At 44.6% G+C, this 19578-nt stretch overlaps 1 protein-coding gene across 1 annotated transcript in view; it reads left to right on the plus strand.

The window, feature by feature from the left end:
• Positions 1 to 19578, plus strand: part of WWC3 (WWC family member 3) — a 146744-nt gene that overhangs the window by 36129 nt on the left and 91037 nt on the right. The window contains exons 2-3 of the mRNA XM_006892356.1: positions 13600 to 13709; positions 17570 to 17773. Coding sequence (XP_006892418.1) covers positions 13694 to 13709; positions 17570 to 17773 — 220 coding nt within the window. The 5' untranslated portion in view covers positions 13600 to 13693. The remainder of the gene's footprint in view (positions 1 to 13599; positions 13710 to 17569; positions 17774 to 19578) is intronic.

A 19578-nucleotide genomic window follows, 5' to 3' on the forward strand; every position in this document is an offset into this window, starting at 1 on the left:
ACAATGACTCAGTATATTCCTTCCATCTTCTTTTAATACTTCCTGGATCATTTAATATTCTGCCCAAAGCATCCTTGATTATAGCAACTCTAGGTTTCAATTTATTCTTCAGTTTCTTGAGCTTAAGAAATGCTGAACAAGTTCAGCCCTTTTGATTTTCTGACTCTAGCTCCTCGCACATTTCATTGTAGTAGTTTGCTTTGTCATTCCGAGCTGCCTTTTGGAATCCACAGCATTTGAGTTTGGTACTCACCCAACTGCTTTAAGACTCACAGGCAGCACTTGGCAGTATTAAAAGTCAAACATTAGGCGAAAACTTTCCTATCTCTGTTCTTACCAGAATAGTCATCAGCTAGAGATTTGTTTGGAAGGTGGTGGCAATTTACAAGCCGAATGTGGTGTTCATTATGCTAATTCCCAGCAGTCACAGAGCAGCTTTATTTCTCGTGTATATCTGAGGATTGGTGCGTTCTCCCATATTCGACTCTTGGACTCTTTCCTTTTGTGCTTTGTCACGCTCAGTGGAGAAGTGAAGGGAGCAACAGTGAGGCATGGAGGCATCAGTCCTGACTGCTGGTATCTGTGACTTAGTTTTGCCATTTCTTACATACATGCCCCTGAATGCAGTTCCCTGCCTTGTAAAGTTGTGTTACAAAGAGATGCTTCCTGTTTGACCAAGCGCAATTTGTGGGTTTAGGGGGGGCTAGCAGCTTACTCATGCAGCTACAGCCCACAGGTGAGCAGCAGTACTCAGATGGCATTGCCCCCAGACCCACATATGCACAATGCATCCCATCACGGCAGTCCTGAACTTGACTGGATGGATCTGTGTCCTGGCGTGTGTGACACAGACTTCTGAGTACTGCGGCTTGTTCCAAAGGCAGGGAGCTGTTCCACCTCACACACAGTCCAAACAAGAACTTCATGGTATCTGCTATCCTTACAAGGTGTGAGCTGCTCTAAGAGCTTATATTTTAAAAATTGAGGGGCTGACTCCGTTCATTTCACTACTGACTGATGGAGCATGACTATAGTATGTTTAGTTGTTATCACGTCAGGTACGACAGAACTAAACCTTCACAGTCACGGGGATGCTCAAAGCCACTGGGGTGGCCGCTGTGTATTCTGAGTGCCTTCTAAGCCAGGGGACTCGTCTTCCAGCACTGGATTGGACAGAGCTCTGTGGGGCTTTCAAGTTAGCAGCACAGGAGAGCACTGGGTATGGCTTGGGGTCTCTGACCGGGTCTCCCAGCCAGCCTTGGCTCCTTCCCCTTGGCATGCTTTCTAGATGACAAGCCCGTGTTGCTGATGTGTTTGTGGTACGAGCACCTGCCCGCCCAGCCCCTGAGGGTAAAGTGCTGCATTTGTCATTGTTCCTTGCCATCTCTCTACCATCTGGGCATGCAAACCCCAACCCGCACACCTACCCACCAGCCTGCTTGGTCGAGACCACCCTGTGTGAAGAAGGCTTGCTGGCTACAGAGACCTGTACTGGCCAGGGGAGGTAGCTTGCCCTGACTGGTTCAGAGTGGAGATGGTGTGTGTGTCCTGAAGGGACAGCACTTAGGCAGATGCTGCATGGGTCAAGAACTGTGTTCTATTTGTAGCTTTAGTAAATGTCTCAGGACAGGATAGTGAGGCTGGCCCCAGGAAGGACGGCTGCTTACTTCCTGCTGGGATCCTAGCAGAAAGATGGGTGGGAAGTATAGCAGCGGTAAGAAGAATCCAAATTTGGGGATAGCACTTTTGGGAATGGCAGTTCCTTTTGCCGCGACGGGGGTGCCCATGGCTCCTGCATAAGGTTTTGTGATCTTAGAAAACTGGTTCTTTTAAAAATCAAGGGCTTGTATAGGACAGGTCCTCAGGGTCAACATTTCCTCAGCAGCCTCCGTCTCTGCCTGGTGGCTGACAGACACGATGACAGACACAGGTGAAACCCGAGTGGTGGGGTCCACTGCACTCATACCCATAGGAGCATCTGAAAGGCAGTGAGTCCTGTTAGGACAGGCTGGAAGTGTGAGATGGGATGGTCCCTCCCTCTCGGAGACTTTTTCCCAAACCAAAGCATGTAAGCTGTCATTTGTACGTTTTTATATTCACCCCAGGGCAAAATGGTAATGCATTGGAGAGATTGGGTTAAATATAGTATTTGATTGAAATTCATCTCACTTGCTGGATTTTACTTTTTTAAGCATGATGACGCAGGATTTAGAATTCTGTATGTGGTGCTTCTGTTGACTAGTACAGACCAAGAGAATCCTTGGACCAGCTGGGCTGTTGCCTGTCTGCTACTCTAAATTGTACCTCTAGGTCATACACATGAAGAAGATGAACGGGTCTTGTTTCCTCTTGATAAGAAATTCCCTTGCTGAGCATTGTGTTCAGGTTGGTGAAAGCAAATAGGCTCTCAGCTAGTTGTACCTGCCTTTGGGTTGTAAGTCTCAAGTCTGCTTTTCCAACTCTGTGTTTTAGCACTGTGAATTGCAGGACTTAAAGCTCTGGTTTTGTTGTACAGAATTATGTTGCTAAATTGGAATAATGATGATATTCTCTCAGTGTTTAGGGGGAAAGAATGTGGAAGGAGAACAAGCACTTATGGGATGTATAGTGAGTTTCGCATGTACAACAGAAAGAAACACCGTGGTGTCCTGCCCCGCCCCGGTCAGTTGCAGATTGGATTTTTGTGATACATTGGGCTTTCATTGGCTGGTTTTTAGAAGTGGATCGCCAGGCCTTTCTTTCTAGTCTGTCTTTGTATTTAGCATTACAACGACATGCACGTCTCCACTGACAGATGCTTAGTGATTGCATGTGAGTGAATTGCATAATAAAGAATTGAACCCAGATCTCCCACATAGGAGGTGAGAATTCTATCACTGAACCACTACTGCCTCCTGCCATCTTCACTTAAAATAGTCTCCTCAGTTTTGAATTTTTCTGCCATAACTTTGTAAAACTTATCACTTAATTGGTACATGTTTGTTAATATGGGTGAACAAAAATCTATACCAAGTGGCCTCTTATTAACTGCTATATCACTTATTCCTGGTGAAGTTTTTTTGGGGGGCGGGGGGAAGATAGCAGACTTCTGTTGTATCAGTGCCTGAACAAATTTGAGAACTAGTAGGATTTTAGGGAGTTCTGGTGGCCTAGTGGGTAAAGAGTTACATTGGCAACCCAAAGGCATGCGGTTCCAATCCACCCCTCAGGATAAATATGGGCAGTTTCCTCGCAGGTGATTCACAGCCTCTGAAACCTTGCTGAAGGGTCAGCTATGAGTCGATTCTGACTCGATTGCAGTGAGTTAGTGAGTTGAGGATGATGAGGAGAATTGAGCCTTGAGAAGATGCTGGTCTCTAAATTGCTCTTGTTAGATTTGTTTTAGGATAGTTTCTTGTTCGCTGGAGGAATGAACATCTTGCCAAGATCTTACCTCTTTGTCTTCTGGGGACATTTTATTCCTGGTGAATAGGCCCACATTTTATTCCTGATGAATAGGCCCACAATTGTGGACCCACATTATGGATCAGAAGTTTGGCCAATAGAGAATTTGAACAAAAGCACGGGCAGGTCTTGAGGACTATTTCACCAGGCTTGAGTAGCCTGAAGAATCTCTTTTCTCCTTTCTAATGATGTGTGCTTCTAAAAACAGCTGCCCAAGTGCGAGATAACCCTGTAGGGTCCTGCCTCCCTCCCTCCTCCTTTCTTAGAGTCTAGCCCCTTGTTGATTTCAGGCAAATTTGAAAAGCCGTTCTGTCTTATTGCAGTTTTTTTGGTGGGTTTTTTTTTTTTTTGGCTTAATGGGTTTTAGTCTGGTTTTTATATAGCAATTTCGGAAATTGGCCTGATCAATGTATCACACACTTCAGTGCAGGCCCATTGTGCTCTAGGGCTCTGGCTTTAAAAAGGTGAATTAGAGGAAACAGTATTATTTCTTTCAGGGAACTCAGGCTAATAGGCGAGGTAGCCATGCAAAATACTAATTATGCTACAAAGAGAAAAACGCTATCCAAAATAGAAATCTGGGCAGCGGTCCTTTTAAGCCTTTTCTTCCCCAAAACTCCATGGTGGGGGAATTCAGACCATCCAGTGCTTTCCAATTAAACACACAATCTAAGTAAAAACAGCGTGGCGACTCAGCGTGCTCTTTCAACTAAGCTGAACCGCGCTAAGACTTTCTCTACACAGAGGTTCCTATTTAGAGTATGCAATATGGCTTAGATGCTGTCAGATTCTTGGTCATCACAGAGCCCACTGACCTTTGCATCATCTTGACTATTCATGTGGTTGAACTCACTAAGGACATGCAAATCATCAAATGAGAGAGGAATATTCAAACTTTTCAGGGATTGCCATCATCTCTCTTTGTCTAGATCTCCAAACGTGCTAGCGAGGTAACTGCTGTAAGAGACAACTCCAGGATTTCAGTATTTTAACAGAATAGCTATTTCGTGTTCATTGCAGTTCAGTAGAAGCTGTGGGCCTGGAACAGGGGCTTCCAAGATGCTCTAAACCACACAGTCATTTGGGGACTCGCCCCCTTCCATGCTGTCACTCACCCATTTGTGGGGATTTTCAGTCCTGCACTCGATCTTTTCGCTTTTGGTCAGCAGGCAGGAGGAGAGAGAGGGCCTGGAAGCACCTGCAGAAGTTAATGACGCAGGCCTGAGAAGTGCTGTACATTCCTTCTGCCCGCATTTCAGTGGTTAGGAGCCAGCCACAAGGTCCCACTCAAACAGAGCTCCTGCTGTTGCGTTGATTTTGTCTCATGGTGACCCTCCTGCCTTCAGGTTTTTGTGCCCATAAATCTTAAAGGAGGAGGAGGCTGGCTGGCTTTCTCCTGAGGAGTAGCTGGTGAATTCAGTCCACCACCCTGCCAGTTGGCCTAGTTTGTCATGTAATATACCCCACGGCTCCTTCCTAAATGGAAAGAGCCTGAAAAAAAGATAATTTTTTTTCATGTGTCTTAGAGGATTTGGTGAGTACATAATGTTGTTATTGTTCCTAGGCGGGACACAGTGAATTTGAAAAGTCTCAGCAACATGTGGACTTGAATGAGGAAAACAGGAGCACGAACACTTGATCACACCAGAACAATAAGACCCGGTGGTGAGCTTCTGGTTTTCAAATTGAAGACTTTGACACTGGAGTGAAATACATAAAAGTTACCCTTGCTTTTCAAAAGTTTTATTTATGCCACTTACGTTTTATGAAAGACCTACATTAGTACCTGCTTTTACTAATAGAAATCAGAAGAAGATTCTAGCTTTTGTGGAAAAAAAGTGAAAAAGCAGACGTAACATTCAGTGTTTTGCAGCGAGTCGTTAAAGAGGGTGCCCGCAAGCAGTGAGAGTGACAGCCAAGCTCCTTTGACGGGGACTGTGCTCAGCACGTCAGCACCAGGCTTCCATGGCTTCCAGAGTGTCTATAAACACTGTATGGTAATTCTCTCTTAGACTTTGTGTGCCTTTTGGTATGATTTGGTAGGCTATTTTTGGAGTCTGGTAATGCTCAACATTTTTTCCGTATAATTTAATGGTAATCATGTCTTTTGCTTTATGCTGCTCCAGCTTGGAACCCTCTACCCTGGATAGTGGAGAAAATCTGTATTGCCAAAACCAAACCAGACCATTGCCTTTGAATCGATTCTGACTCCTAGCAATCCTATAGGACATAATAAAACCACCCCATAGAGTTAAAAGCCTCAAGTTCACTGCTGCAGAGCTGGAACCAGTGACACTCCAGTGGCTTTTCAAAGGCTGTATTCCCACAGGAGGAGATTGCCCGTCTTCCTCTTGCTGAGCAGTTAGTGGGTTTGAACCACCAGTCTTTGGGTTGGCAGTTCGACTCCTTACCCACTAGGTAAGGAGTTTATGGAGCTATCAATCTCTGTGGAAGTGGATTGCCATATCTTCTGAGGAGTGATTGATGGCTTTGAACTGAACACCTTTCAGCTAGCAGCCCAGTTCCCACTGTGCCACCAGGGCAGAGTTCCTGCAAATGCAGATTTCTGCTGCTTGGGCAAAAAGGAGTTCGTTGTCATCTGATTATCTGTGGTCATTTGTTGTGTGGACTTACTGCCATTAAGAAAACGCCTTGCTTATTTGCTTTGCCATGTGTTTGGGAATTTAATTTGGTCATGACGTGCAAAGACTGGCTTTGTGTGGGAGGAAAAGAAAAGATAGATTATGTATATTCTTTTTTTCACTTTTATTCTCAAGGACACATCGTTTTCATGTAGAAATCCCAAATGGTGTTTAAGAAAGATCAATTTTCGGGCTTGATGAATACATGGAAATACCAGATGCAGTGTTAAGCCACAGTTGTAGGTGTGATTATTCTTGACTTGGAACTTAATGTCACTTTTTATGCCAGTTCAATTTATATATAATAAATATCCAAGGACACTATGCACATTTTCTTTTTTGGAAAAAGTTTTATTGTTATTGAAAGTATACACAGCAGATGTACACTGATCCAACAGTTTCTACATGGATAATTTCAAACATTAATTGCATTCTTTGAGTTGTACAACCATTATTACCCTCCTTTTCTGAATTGTTCTTCCTGAGTACCGCCCCTTAAGATAAGGAAGCAAAGGAGGATGGAGCCTCTGGGTTCAACCAGTCATCCCCACTGGACCCACCTGGGAAAACACTTTGCAGTCCAGAGGGGAGCAAATGACAGGAAAATATCTTCTAACAGAGCAAGAAGGCAAGCAGCTTTCACCCAAGACCACCAGTAAGGTGATAAAGCGTCCTCCCTTCCCCCCTTTACATCTACGCCCCTGTTCAGCATGAAGAAGCCAGAGAGTCGGCATCCAATTCCCAAATCAATAAGACAGTTGGTTTAATTACTATTGGAAAATGCTTGCCATTCCTCTGTAGCATCTAGTCCCCACTGGACCCTCATCATTTCCTTCACCTGCTCCCCCCCACCACCAACCAAACTGCAGCTCTACAACTGCATCCTGGCCCATCCTCACCCTTCTGCCCCCAACCCTCACCTCCTTGCACCCCAATATGTTTTTCCCAATTAAAAAAAAATCACTGTCTTATCATTTGAGTTGCTGTTGAAACTTAGATCTCATTTATAATGCCCAAGACAGACTTTTATTCCCAAGTAAAAGAAACACTTAAGCTAAGATTTCTGGAGGGGGGCGATTTCTGGTTTAAGCCTTAAAGATTTTATCTCAGGACAATTATTTCAGGAGTTCATTTACCTTACATGGCACCAGAAACTGTCAACTTCATGAAAATTTGCGATGTTGTTCTGCATTTCCTCCTTTATGATCGAGACTCTTGTATAGAATCTTTGATCACAGTTTAGCAGTGTTTGTTGTTAAATACCATCAAATTAACTCCAACTCATAGTGACCCTGTGTATAAAAGTTCTGAACTCTACTCTATCCTGAGCCAACCTTATTGTCTCTGACACACTCAATTACCCCAGTCACTAAATCAATCCATCTCATTGAGGGTCTTCCTCTCTTACACTGTCCCTCCACCCTCCCAAGCTTGACACCCCTCTCCAAGGACTGATCCCTCCTTGCAACATGTCCAAAGTATACCAGAGCTTCAAAATCCTTGGTTCCAAGGAGCAACTTGGTTTCAGCCTCTCTAGGGAAAACCTGCTCTCTTAGCAGTCCATGTTATGTTCAATACTCTTGAGCACCACAGTTCAAAGGCATTGATTCTTCTTCTATCATCCTTAGTCATTGTCCAGCTCTTTGATGCATAGCAAGTAATTGCGAAGACCATGACCTGGACCAGGCACACCTTAGTCTCTAGACTAACCTCACTGCTCTTCAGTACTCTGGAGAGTTCCTGACAACAGATTTTTCCAATGCAATTCGTCTTTTGATTTCCTGGCTGCTGGTACCAAGAGTGTTGATTATGGAGCCAAGCAAGCTGCAGCTTAATGTTGAGCTTAAATTCATATTGAAGGCCGCAGTCCTTGACTTTTTGCGGCAAATGCCTCAGGTCCTCCTCAGTTTTGGCAAGCAAGGTTGTATTATCGGCATAACACAGGTTGTTGATGAATCTTCCTCTAATCCTGATAATCTGTTCTGCATATGTATTGAAAAGGTATATAGGACACATCCCTGGGGTACACCCTTCTTGATTTTGAACAATACACCGTTTCCTTGCTCTGTTCTGATGACTGCCTCCTGGCCCAAGTATAGGTTTTGCATAAGCACAATCAAGTGTTCTGGGAATTCCCATTCTTCTCAGAGTCAGCCAGTTTGTTGTGATCCACACAGTCAAATGCTTTTATGTAGTCAGTGAAACCGAGATAGACATTCCTCTGGTACTTTCTGCTTTCAGCCAAGATCCATATAACATTGACTATAATGTCCCTGATGCCATGGCCTCTTCTGAACCCAGCCCGCACATCTGGCAGTTCTCTGCTGGTGAACTGTTACAGTAGTTTTTTAAATAATTTTCAGCAGAATCTTGCTTGCATGTGATACTAATTTCCACACTCTGCTGAGTCACCTTGTTTTGGAATGGGAATAAATGTTTACTGGGCACTATTCAGTTCTGGTCTGATGGAGAGAAGGCAGTTCATGGAGACGATTAGCCACACATTCCATTTCCCCCTTTCATTCCTGAATCTCCTTCTTCCTCTGTTTCTCTCTCTCTCTCTCTCTCTGTATGTATATGTGTGTGTGTGTGTGTATATATATATATACATACATTCCCACTAGGGTTATTCAGTTCAGAGTGGCTGTTTGAGAGTAATGTGGCAGTTTTGTGGTACATTCACCACAGTTCTGAACTTTGACTGAAAAATGAAGAATCTTTCCGAAAGCTTTAGTTTGGGGGACCTGACAAAAGCTTTGAATTGTGATCATTAAAATATCTCTACTCAGGAATTAGGGGACCTCTCATTGTGAGCCTCCTGCCTTGAGGCATAAGTGCTATGGCATTGAATGCCTGGTGAAACTAGCACAGCAAAAGGTACAATTCACCAGCTTCGTAACCTCAAGCAGGCCGAGTTTCCAACTTTCTGCAGGCTTTGAGCCAGGTTAGAGCAGAAAAGGTGAAGGAAGTCATTATAATTTCTTGAGGACTAGTTTGGAACTGAAGTTGGGATTAATAGTATCCTCTCTGAATAGCCTATTACAAACAAGCATGATTTGGAAATGCGAAGATGAATCTGTTCCAGGAAAATGGAAAGTGTAAGCCAAGCTCCAAAAGATGATGGTCATCTGTTGATAAAGAAATTGTGCAGAGTTGTGCTTCCGCTGTTCTCTCTACTCGCACTTTCTATAGCACAGCCAGCTTCCATATTTTCCTGCCATTCACATTGTTGGTTTCTACATCTTACCCCCTGAGCCTTGGCTGGGGAGGAGGGTGTGGCCCTATTTTTTTTTTGTTGTTGTTTGTTTGTTTAAGAACTGAGACTCTCACTTTGCATCTTCAGCTATCCAAGCTTTAAACAAGTGGTAGTACATAAATGTTTACATTACCGGCTGGATGTCCTTCCTTTTGGGGGAGGACGAAGGGAATGCCAGAAATCATACAACTTTCATGGTTTTCCCCTTGTGCCAAGGACAAATGGCAATGCAATTTGATCTAGAGATGACGTGGGCACCGTGGTCAAAGAAACAGGACTCAGAACAAAGTACAGTATTAGTACTTTTAGCTTTAACTTTGTTGAAATAGCTTTAATTGATAATCAACATTTGACCCAGTAAAGACAAGTATAAAAAATCAATTCTATAAGTATGGAAAATGTTCTTCCTAGTTCTAATTAAGTTCCAGGCTTAGATGAGGTCCCATATTTTTAATCAGTGCAGAATCCACTTTGGCATTGGGAGATGGTACTAGGGATAGGAGCACCCCACGGCTGATTCCTATGAGGTGGAGGTCAGACGTAGCTCCTCTCTCCAACCTTTTAATCAGTTTTTATACCAGCTGTTAGTGCTCTGTGCTGTCAAGGTGGAACTGACTCGTAACTGATTTTCCAGTGGCTTTTCAGAGGCTATCATCAATCAGTGGAGCTCTAGTGGCCCAGTGGCAAGAAGCTGCACTACAGTCCTGAAGGCACACAGTTTGAATCCACCAGCTGCTCCACGAGAGAAGGCTAGACAGTCTTTCCCGTGCAGTTCACTGCCTTTGAAAACTCACCTGTGGGTTGGTTCTGACTGGATAGTATGCAGCAGCAGCAGCAGCAGTCTTACAGGAGGAGATTGGCCATTTTAATCTGTTGAAGTAGCTGGTGGATTTGAATCACCTACCTTTGGGCTGGCAGCACAACCCCTTACCCACTAGGCCAGCAGAGCACTCCTCTCTCTCCCCTTTACAGACAGACACATACAAAAACACTCTCCCCATTTATGTGTGTGTTGTTGTTAGGTGCTGTTGAACCAACTCGGGCTCATAGTGATTCTGTATACAAGAGATCAAAATCTCGTGTGATCCCTCACCATGATCACTTCCACCCATTGTTGCACATATGTGCGTGCACACGCACGTGCGCGCGCGCGTACACACACACACACACATATTTACATAACTCATTGTCATTTCCAAGGTATAATTCCTCCCAGTGTGCACCACAAACTGACCGATACCCTTGTGGTAGGCTTTGTTACTGTTGCTATTGTGTAGCTGATGCTCCTGTGAGTTGTCAGAGGCAGTAAATCACACAGGAGGAGATTGCCCACTCTGCTCCCTCGGAGCAGCTGGTGGGTTCAAACCTCATAGGCTATGGGTACTTTCTTCCTGTGGTAGTCTGTGGATTCTTCATGTGCATGGTAGGATACCTTATTTGCATGGTAGGATACTTCATTTGCATGGTAGGCTCTAGTCACCTCATTTCCATCATCTAGTAAGGTACATACCAATATAAGGCAGGCAGTAGGTAGTCCAGGACCAGACAAAAATAAAGGTATCAAAGCCAGGTTGTTTCCATCTTACCCAGAAAATGTCAAATCGCCTGGACTAAAGAAACACAGTCTCTAGGGTAGAAAAGTACGGCAAAGACAGTTCCTCGGGCCTTAGGGGATAAGTCTCTCAAGCCATCCATGTTTCCAAATACAGGGCCACATAGGTTGTAGCTCGTTTCATTTTAGGCCTACATGAAGTCATATCATTCCACACTTATCCATAAAGAAAATGTCCTTGGAATGTATTTCCACTGCTGTGGAGTTGATTCGAAATGATGTTGATCCTAAAGCACAGAGTGGAACTGCCTCATCGAGTGTCCAGGACCATGGTCTTTATGGAAGCACACTGCTACATCTTCCTCACTGGAGCAGCTGGTGAATTTGAACTGTCGAGTTTTTGGTCAGCAGCTGAACCTGTAACCACTTAACCAGGGCTCCTTGAAATATAGACTACTGCTTTAAAAGGAGTGTGACATAAATGTTTGAGTGATGGCATTCTAGCTACTATGAGCCCTTGTCTGCTAGTGGAAAGATCGGTTCTGATCTCCCCAGAGGTGCCTTCGAATACAGGCTTGGCAATGAGCTTCTGAAGAGTCAGCCTTGAAAACCTGATAGAGCAGGTCTGCTCTGTGCACATGGGGTCACCATGAGTCACAAGCGACCTGGTGGCAACTAACTACCACTTAAAAAAAATCCTCTCTTTTACTAGTTGACCAGCTGAAGGGGGGGGTAGAAGCGGGGGAGGGAGGGCATAATTACAGAACAGGCGAGGAGCGCGTTGATTCTGTGCAGGAGGAACTAAGCTTTGCTTTCAGGTGGTAGCTGTGTCTCACAGTTTCTGTGTGGTTTAGGCTTTGCTTGAATTGATAGTTTTGGAAAGTAGAATTTTCCAGGAAAGAATCTGCAAATCTTACACTTGAGAAATTATAAAGTAAGGTAGTGAGCTTGGAATTAATTCATGTAATAGCTTTTATTTCAGATTACACCTTCCATGAAGACTTCGTGTGTGTGTGTGTGTGTGTGTGTGTGTGTTTCTATCCTCACTTGCCATGGACTAGAAAGAGCGTTGTGAATTGTCTTTCCTACTCCTTAGAGTTGAGCATGGGAGGCAGCTTACACTTTACTTGCTGATGGACCAATTGATTGAGTCTGGAGATGCTAATTTAATCTTCTTTGATTTTACTCCAAGTACTGTATTTAGCCTTTGGCATCCCCGAATGCTGCAGACGGTTACCATGCTCGGCTGCATTCTTCCCTAGGCTTATATGTGTAAATCTAGAAAGCAGAAACAATAGTCAAGACTCAGTTTTGGTTAAAGTAGGATTGTTTTTGCTGTGGTTTGGTGCCCGTTCAGGAACTGGCTTGTACAAACATTCTGTTATCTACTCCATTTACAATCAAGTCCCAGTCTGTCATTCCTGCCTTGTAAAGCAGTCATGTTGATTGGGACAGGCAGTGTGTGAATCTTAGGCTGATACTGTCAATCTGTGGGGTTTTGAGTACATCGTATTTTGGAGAATGTCCATAGTTTTGTTTTTAATATTAACTCTTAGTTTTAAAAAAAAGTTCAAAATGTGTCTAAAATAAAGGCAAATTAACGTCAGTGTCTTTCTGATGATGCATTATCAACTTATAAAGGCTCCTTGGAAAGAGCCCTGCTAGAGAACCAGTTTGGGGAGTTTCACATATTCAAAGTTCATACTGGCCTGGTGGGTTTTGGCTGTGATCTTGGTGTTTCACTTTCTTGGGGCGGGGAATGCGAACAGAGCAGGAGCCCTAATTGGATGTGGGAGGGTTGAGTTAGTGAAATTTAGGTTATAAGATTCCCATGCATGCCAGTCAGTGTGTTATTATAGAGACAGGCGAATAGATAGCTGCCTACATGCAGACAATTCTAGGTGTGTCCTGCTTTCTACAACAGCTGCTAGCCTAAAACTGTCTTGTCAATCAACATGATCCTGGGAAACGGGGCGGAGCGAGAGATACTACTTAAAAAAAAATCTAGTTGACAATCCCTGGCTCTATCCCTCACTTCAATCTAAGACTCCCTGAATCAGATTTGACAGAAGTCAGGGGGACAACATGCTTTTGTAATTTTTCTCTAGAATTAAAATTTTTTGAAAAAAGGACAGTTTGAAGTTTCTGGTCAGTCCTGGGCAGTATAAAGAATACAGAAAGTCTTTAAAAGGCTTCATATTGTTGCTTTACTTTGCTTTTGGATTCGGTCAGGGATTACTGTCTACTTCATTAAATTAAGACTAGTGGCAGAGGTAAATCTTGCAAATGCCTTTCATATTTAAGCTAGAGCTCATGTGTAATGTATGGAAACTGAAAGTTGTGAGGTGGGACGACTTCTCAGGTCGTGAGAACAAAACGAGCTTGTCTCCCATTGTTCTGGAAGAGCTGCATTCCATTGTGCCAGGTCATAAACACTGGAACAAGGTGTGTGTTTTACCTGTTGTGTGTGACTGTCAATAGCCATTTCCACTGCCATTTAAAATTACACTTTTGAGACACTAATGCATTTAAATGTGAAGGTTCTAAAACAGGCAAAGCCTGTGAATCATTTTGCCAATTAAGCACAGCAAAAACAGTCAGCCAAATGGGACAATGCATCACTTGGTATTAAAAGGTAATTCTGAAGTTCACTTGGTAAATTTTTATGGCACTGACCTGACTTTAGCCTGTGTTTTCATTTGCAGGATAACAAAGCCACTGACATTTGCTGATTGTGTTGGGGACGAACTTCCTTTAGGATGGGAAACTGTATATGACAAGCAAATTGGAGTTTATTACATGGACCACATAAATAGTGAGTAGTGTCACGTTGTTGTTATTATACGTGAATAAGTTTTCATGGTGAATCTCGAAGACATCAAAAAGGTTTTGCAGAGATAAGCAGTCATCACTGCCCTCTAAATGCACTCTGAAGTTTTCATGAGCTGAGTTCTTAGGAAAATGGAGCAGTCCCGTTGATGTGCCTTGTCTGTGTTTTGCTGAGGTCTGCATGTAAGAATGTTTTATAGAGAATTTTAGTATCTGATATAATGAATAAACTTCCTAGGCAGCCTGGGAACATAAGAAGGTTATTTATTGAAAAATAGAATTTACACATTGTTGAAACAATAAATGTCCAAGCATTTATCTTCATGTCATTTTGTCTTATATGTTTACTTTGAACTTTAATGCCTGATTGCCTTTTCGATCTTTGTGAAGGGAGGTGAATGGTGTAAGTACTACAGCTAAAATGTTCCATCTTTGACTCTGCCAGTCTCTTTCCAGAGCTGTTTAGAACAGTGATTCTCAAATAGGGGCAATTTTGTTCCTCTAGGGAGGCATTGTGCTCGCTTCAGCAGCACATATACTAAAATCGGAACGATACAGAGAAGATGACACACAAATTCGTGAAGCGTTCCATACTTTTTAAGGTTGATTTAGGATAGAGCAGAGTTCAGAGCTCTTGTACATATAGGGTCGCTGTGAGTCGCAGGTGACTTGACGGCACAAAAACAGGAGACCATTTAGCAAGTTGTGGAGGTATTTTTGATGGTCACAGTTGGAATACTACTTGTTATAAATGGTGGGTAGAGGCCAGAGATGCTGCTTAACACTCTCCAGTGTCTCCAGAAAAAGAATAATCGGACCCCAAATACCCGCATTACCAAGGGTGAGACTCTGCTCCCAGAAGCTCCGTTTTTTTCTTCTCCACTCCTCACACACGGCTTTCTGCCCTTTCATTGGCTTCCCTTGGTTCCTGTGTACAAGCTGAGAATCCATTTCACTTAGAGATTCATACTTTTTCCCACTTTCCCATTTGTTTTCTAATCACTTCGACTCTGCACTGTTATTATCTGCCATCATTGCTTTCAGTGCCAGGATAGCGCTGTGTAAGAGACAGACCTGGCTTCTCCTTGGCTAGCGTCCTCTCCTTGACTTCACTGAGTGTAGCAACTAGGGCCCTGAAGATGGATAGTACTTGTCATCTGAGCAACTTAGGATGAGCTTTGTGTGACCAGCTTCAGGTTGGGGTCTTCAGGGCCGATTCCAGCATGACCACTGGCCTTCCAAGTTCAGGACAGGGGAACCTGCAGTGGGAGTGCTCTTCATGTCCCTGTTCTCAGGCCTAGGAATGGCCAACATGTGTCTTTCAGCAGACACTCAATCACAACTGTCATCCAAAGATTATGCTGTGGTGACTGGAGTTGGGGTACTGACCTCTCTCAAGTGGCAAGAGAACTTCTGGATTGTTCTCCCACTCCCAGCACAGAGCAAGGTGCTTAGCTGAGATCCTCCAGCTGAGGGCTGACAGATATAACTGCAGTCAAGTGTCTGTGTGTATGAGATGGAGACAGACAGACACACAGAAACAGACCCAGTAGAACTGTATGTGCTTGCCACTGGTGACTTGCCCGTTGGGGCTGCCTCATGTGACTGCCACAAGTGACCATGTTATTTGGTGGTGTGGTTTCATCAGCAGGATCCCCACTTCCTAGCCAGGTACCGTGTTTGCTGGTGGCATGGCATTTGCCTTTTACAACCCTTGCAGGCAAGTTTACTTGCCACTGTCCAGGCCCAGGGCCCTGCAGGCTTGCCTGGCTTCCGGATCCAGTGAGCTCGATCTTTGAGGCCCTTTGTCTTCTGGGCCTCTCTTGCTAGCTCTCTGTTCTCTCTGAGTCACCGCAGTGTTGGTGTAGGGCCTCTTGTTATGGTCACTCAGGTTACGCCTTGAGGACACAGGAAAATGAAGGCCAACCTCCACCCTCATGGAGTTGCCACTCTAAGATAAGGCCAGGTCCCCTTACACTGACTCATCACCAAGGACTGGCTTCTGCCACTGTGAGCATGAAGGGAGGACCTGCCCCTGAGGGACAGCTCCCAAGTCACATGGAAACCAGAGTCATGCTTACCAGGGGCTCAAGGAAGGGGAAGGAGGGGTTACACTAAGGGTTTCCGTCTGAGATGCTAGACACTTGTTGGAAAGGAGTAGTGGTGAGGGTTCCAATGGCAAACTTTGTGTTATACAGTAAAACCTGTGAACGCTGGACCTGTGCATGGTGGAAACTGGTTAGAGAAGGTGCGCACAGGCATTTTCCATTATTGGAGAGCAGTGCAAAAGTAGGAAGAATGCATCTGGTAACACGTTGAAAAGTTGTGAACCCTGCAAAAACAAGACGGTCCTATCGCGTTCCTGCTCTCACAGGTTTCACTGTCTTAATTAGCACAATCAGCTTGTTTAAGAACAAGGTAGCAATGAGTTTTGAAAGGTGTTGAGATCTCTGGTGGTCAGAAGGGGACAGAGCTTTGTAGATGTAGCCATGCAGTGTGTTCGGGGCCTTTGAAAAAGTTCAGTCTGTTTAGAGGAGATTTGTGGGGGAAAGGACAGAAAATGGACATGTACCTGTAGACTAGTCTGGGAATCCAGGCAGAAAATAGCACCTGTGGCGATTAGTTTTGAATTTTGAATTGCGGAATATCTCATGCCTGGAGGAGGAAACAGTGATGTCAAATAGACACTTCTCAGTGGTGCCCCCTCTTGAGGCCCCACCCCCCGCGAGTATATATGCCTTACCTGCTTTCCCCAAAGTACATCTCCACTCTTATGTCATGCCAGGGTCACTGGACTTTGGACTTAATAGAGTTTCATGTAGAGTCGGAAAGGTGAGTTTGGCGAGCTCATGATTGTGGTGGGAAGAGACAGGAAGCCTGGGCATTCCTAGAATGAGAGATGAAGTTCAGGTAAACTAAGGGCATGGAGAGAGGGCTATATTGTTTGTCATGGTCATCTCGGGACAGGAGTCCCCACTTCTTGATGACCCATAGAATATTCGAGGTGAAGAGGAGCAGGAGCTTTTGGCGAATGAGTCCCAGGTGGTTCCCAGGCTGGAGAAGTGGGCACATCCAGGTGCTGCCCCTCAGCGAGAGAAGGCAGGCAGGAAGAGAGGCAGGTGTTTATCTTTGTGGTTGGGTGGCTTTGTTTTGGTTTTGGCAGTGAAAGGGCAGAGGGTAAGAATGGGCTCTGCCTTGCTTGAATGAGTCAGAATGACTTTGGGTCTGTCCAGATGGAGTCGTGTCAAGGAGGCAGTTAGAAATAAAAGACTGAAACTCAGAAGAGTGCTTGGAGCCCGGTCAGCATCAGCTCTTAGGAGAGCCATTGGAGTGAGAAAGAGCGGAAGACAGGAATTTATGGGTAGGAGGAGACAAGGAAGTCAGCGAAGAGTGAGAAAATGTTGCTTGGTCTTTCATGGAGATGAAAGAACAGGCAAGCAAGCCAAGCCAAGTGGCAGTGGAGTTTATAGCTTCCTGCATGAAGGAAGTCTGTAAGAGGAAGGTTATAAATCCTTTGCGTTTGACAGTTACGAGCTCATTTGGACTCATCTACCACAACCTTTATTTCCAGTGTGGTCATTACCTGTGGGAAATTGTCTTGAATTGTCTTCCCTGCCCCACTCTCTATCTGCCTTGTCACCCTGTCTTCTCCTCTCATTGTACATATATGGTCAGAAAGTATTCCACCCTGGAGAAAGGCTCCCTTGGTACAATCTTCCAGAATGCACATCCCAGGCATAGATTACATTTCGTAGGGCCATACCAGTGTTGCAACTGCATGGCTGCTGATCAGTCGAAAAGATTGCATCCATTAAGCCATTTGTGTTCTTACCCTTTTCATTACAGAGCTCACCCAGATTGAGGATCCCCGAGAACAGTGGCGACGAGAGCAGGAGCGGATGTTGAAGGAATATTTAGTGGTAGCCCAAGAGGCTCTGAATGCCAAGAAAGAAATATACCAAATTAAGCAGCAGCGGTTCGAGCTGGCCCAGGAGGAGTACCAGCAGCTGCACAAGATGTGTGAGGATGACTGCCGCTCGCATGCCAGCTGTGAGTTGACCTGGCTCTGGGGTGAACACTCATGGCCCTATGAGCCATCTCTCTATTGGGTTAGCTGCACACTATATTGCTCACTTGGGCAGGACAGTTTCATATTGGGTCAAACTGCATGCTTTTAAATAATCACTGATCAGCATTGGAATCTTTCACCTGGCAGCTATGTTGGCTGCTAATGGAAAGGATAGTAGTTCGAACCCACTGGGAGAACGGTGAAGCGTGTGCTCCGGGACAGATCCTTGGGGATCCTGCAGGACAGTTCTGCTCTGTTCTGCCGAGTCACTGTGTGTTTGAATTAACTTGGTGGCAGTAGGTTTCGGTTTAGCTTCTTTCTAGGTACTGGAATAAGGTGCTGACCAAGAGAGGAGAGGCTCCTGGCCTCCTGGAGGTGGGGAGACAGAAAATGACCTGCCAGCCACCTGGGTTTTCCCTTGTGTCGCCTAGGCCATCCACACCACTGTCTCTTTACTCCTGCATGGAGAGATTAGGGAGCCTTCAGAAATGCCAAGCACCCTTCTCTTCCCAGAGGGAGAGTTCAATGTAATATGTAATGCAGACACTTGGCACGTTTCTTTTGCCCCTGATGTGTGTGACACACACACACACACACACACACACACACACGGATATTCTCAGAAAGAGCCCTCTTTTGTTCAGGTGACAGCACCGGGTGGGTTTGCGTTTCATTAGTTTCACCAGCTTGCGTACCATTGTTTTGTTATTGATGTCGTTGGGCACTGCGAGAGCTAGTCCGTTCTGGCAGAATTGGCACACCTAACAGTCCAACGCAGAGTCTGTGACCATGGCTGGCATTGGTGCAGAATGTATGAAGTTGAAATGCTAGATTCTATTGACTTAAAGACTCAAGTGCATTGGAGACATGGCGAGACTTACCTGCTGACTTAACCAATTCCAAAGTGCTTATCTGGTCCCACTGCTCCCTCGGCTGGAATGCTCTGTGTGGACATAATCAAGGCTTCCTCTTGTGAAAATAGCTTTAGAGATCAGATTGGGCCTGGTTTTGTTGTTTTGTTTTTTTGGTTCCTTTTTTTTTTTTTTTTTTTTTCAGGAAAGGCCTGGAGAGGTCACTGGACCTTTCTGGGGCCTATCAGCTCATCAAGGAAAAGACCGAATGGAATCTCAGAGTTAATCCACGTGGTTTATCAGGCTGCTTGCTCCTGGCCCTGGGATTTTAACCAAATTCTTTCCAACCTCACATATTTCAGTTTGCCCTTTGACCTAAGCTATCAATTGCAAGGAAGAAGAGTGTAGTAGACACGACCCAAATGGATTCTTTCCTGCCCACAGGATAGAGCTGAAGATGGCGAGCCTGTTGACATCAGTTCTTGTCATCTGCAGAGGTCTCATCGGCCATGGCTTGAGTGGGAGCAGTGATGGCAGCACCCTGAGATCGCACACCTGCCATCAGCGGCTGCTTGGGTCTCACACAGGCCCAAGCTCTCACACTGTTAGTCATCTTGAGCAGGGAGGTGTCACCTGCTCAATGCTGGGAACAGAATACATGGGGTCAGAAAGAATGTGAATTTCTTTTCTCTTGTTCTTCATCGCTAATGACTCCAAGTGAAAAGAACCCATATTCGATGAGCTAGATGTTTTATATGCAATATTATGATTGCAACATTATGAAGTACATGCTGTTATCTTTTTTTTTATGTTGCAGGTCACTTTTTTTCTATAATTATATTTTATTAATTTTCATAAACATTTACAGAGATTTTGGGTTTCCATTCATTCATTGTTGCATTATTCTCTCTGCCCTCCTCCCAGTTTGTTCTTGT

Source organism: Elephantulus edwardii, unplaced genomic scaffold (genome assembly GCF_000299155.1).
Source record: "Elephantulus edwardii isolate Elephantulus edwardi_28Jun2011 unplaced genomic scaffold, EleEdw1.0 scaffold00115, whole genome shotgun sequence".
Taxonomy (NCBI): Eukaryota; Metazoa; Chordata; class Mammalia; order Macroscelidea; family Macroscelididae; genus Elephantulus; species Elephantulus edwardii.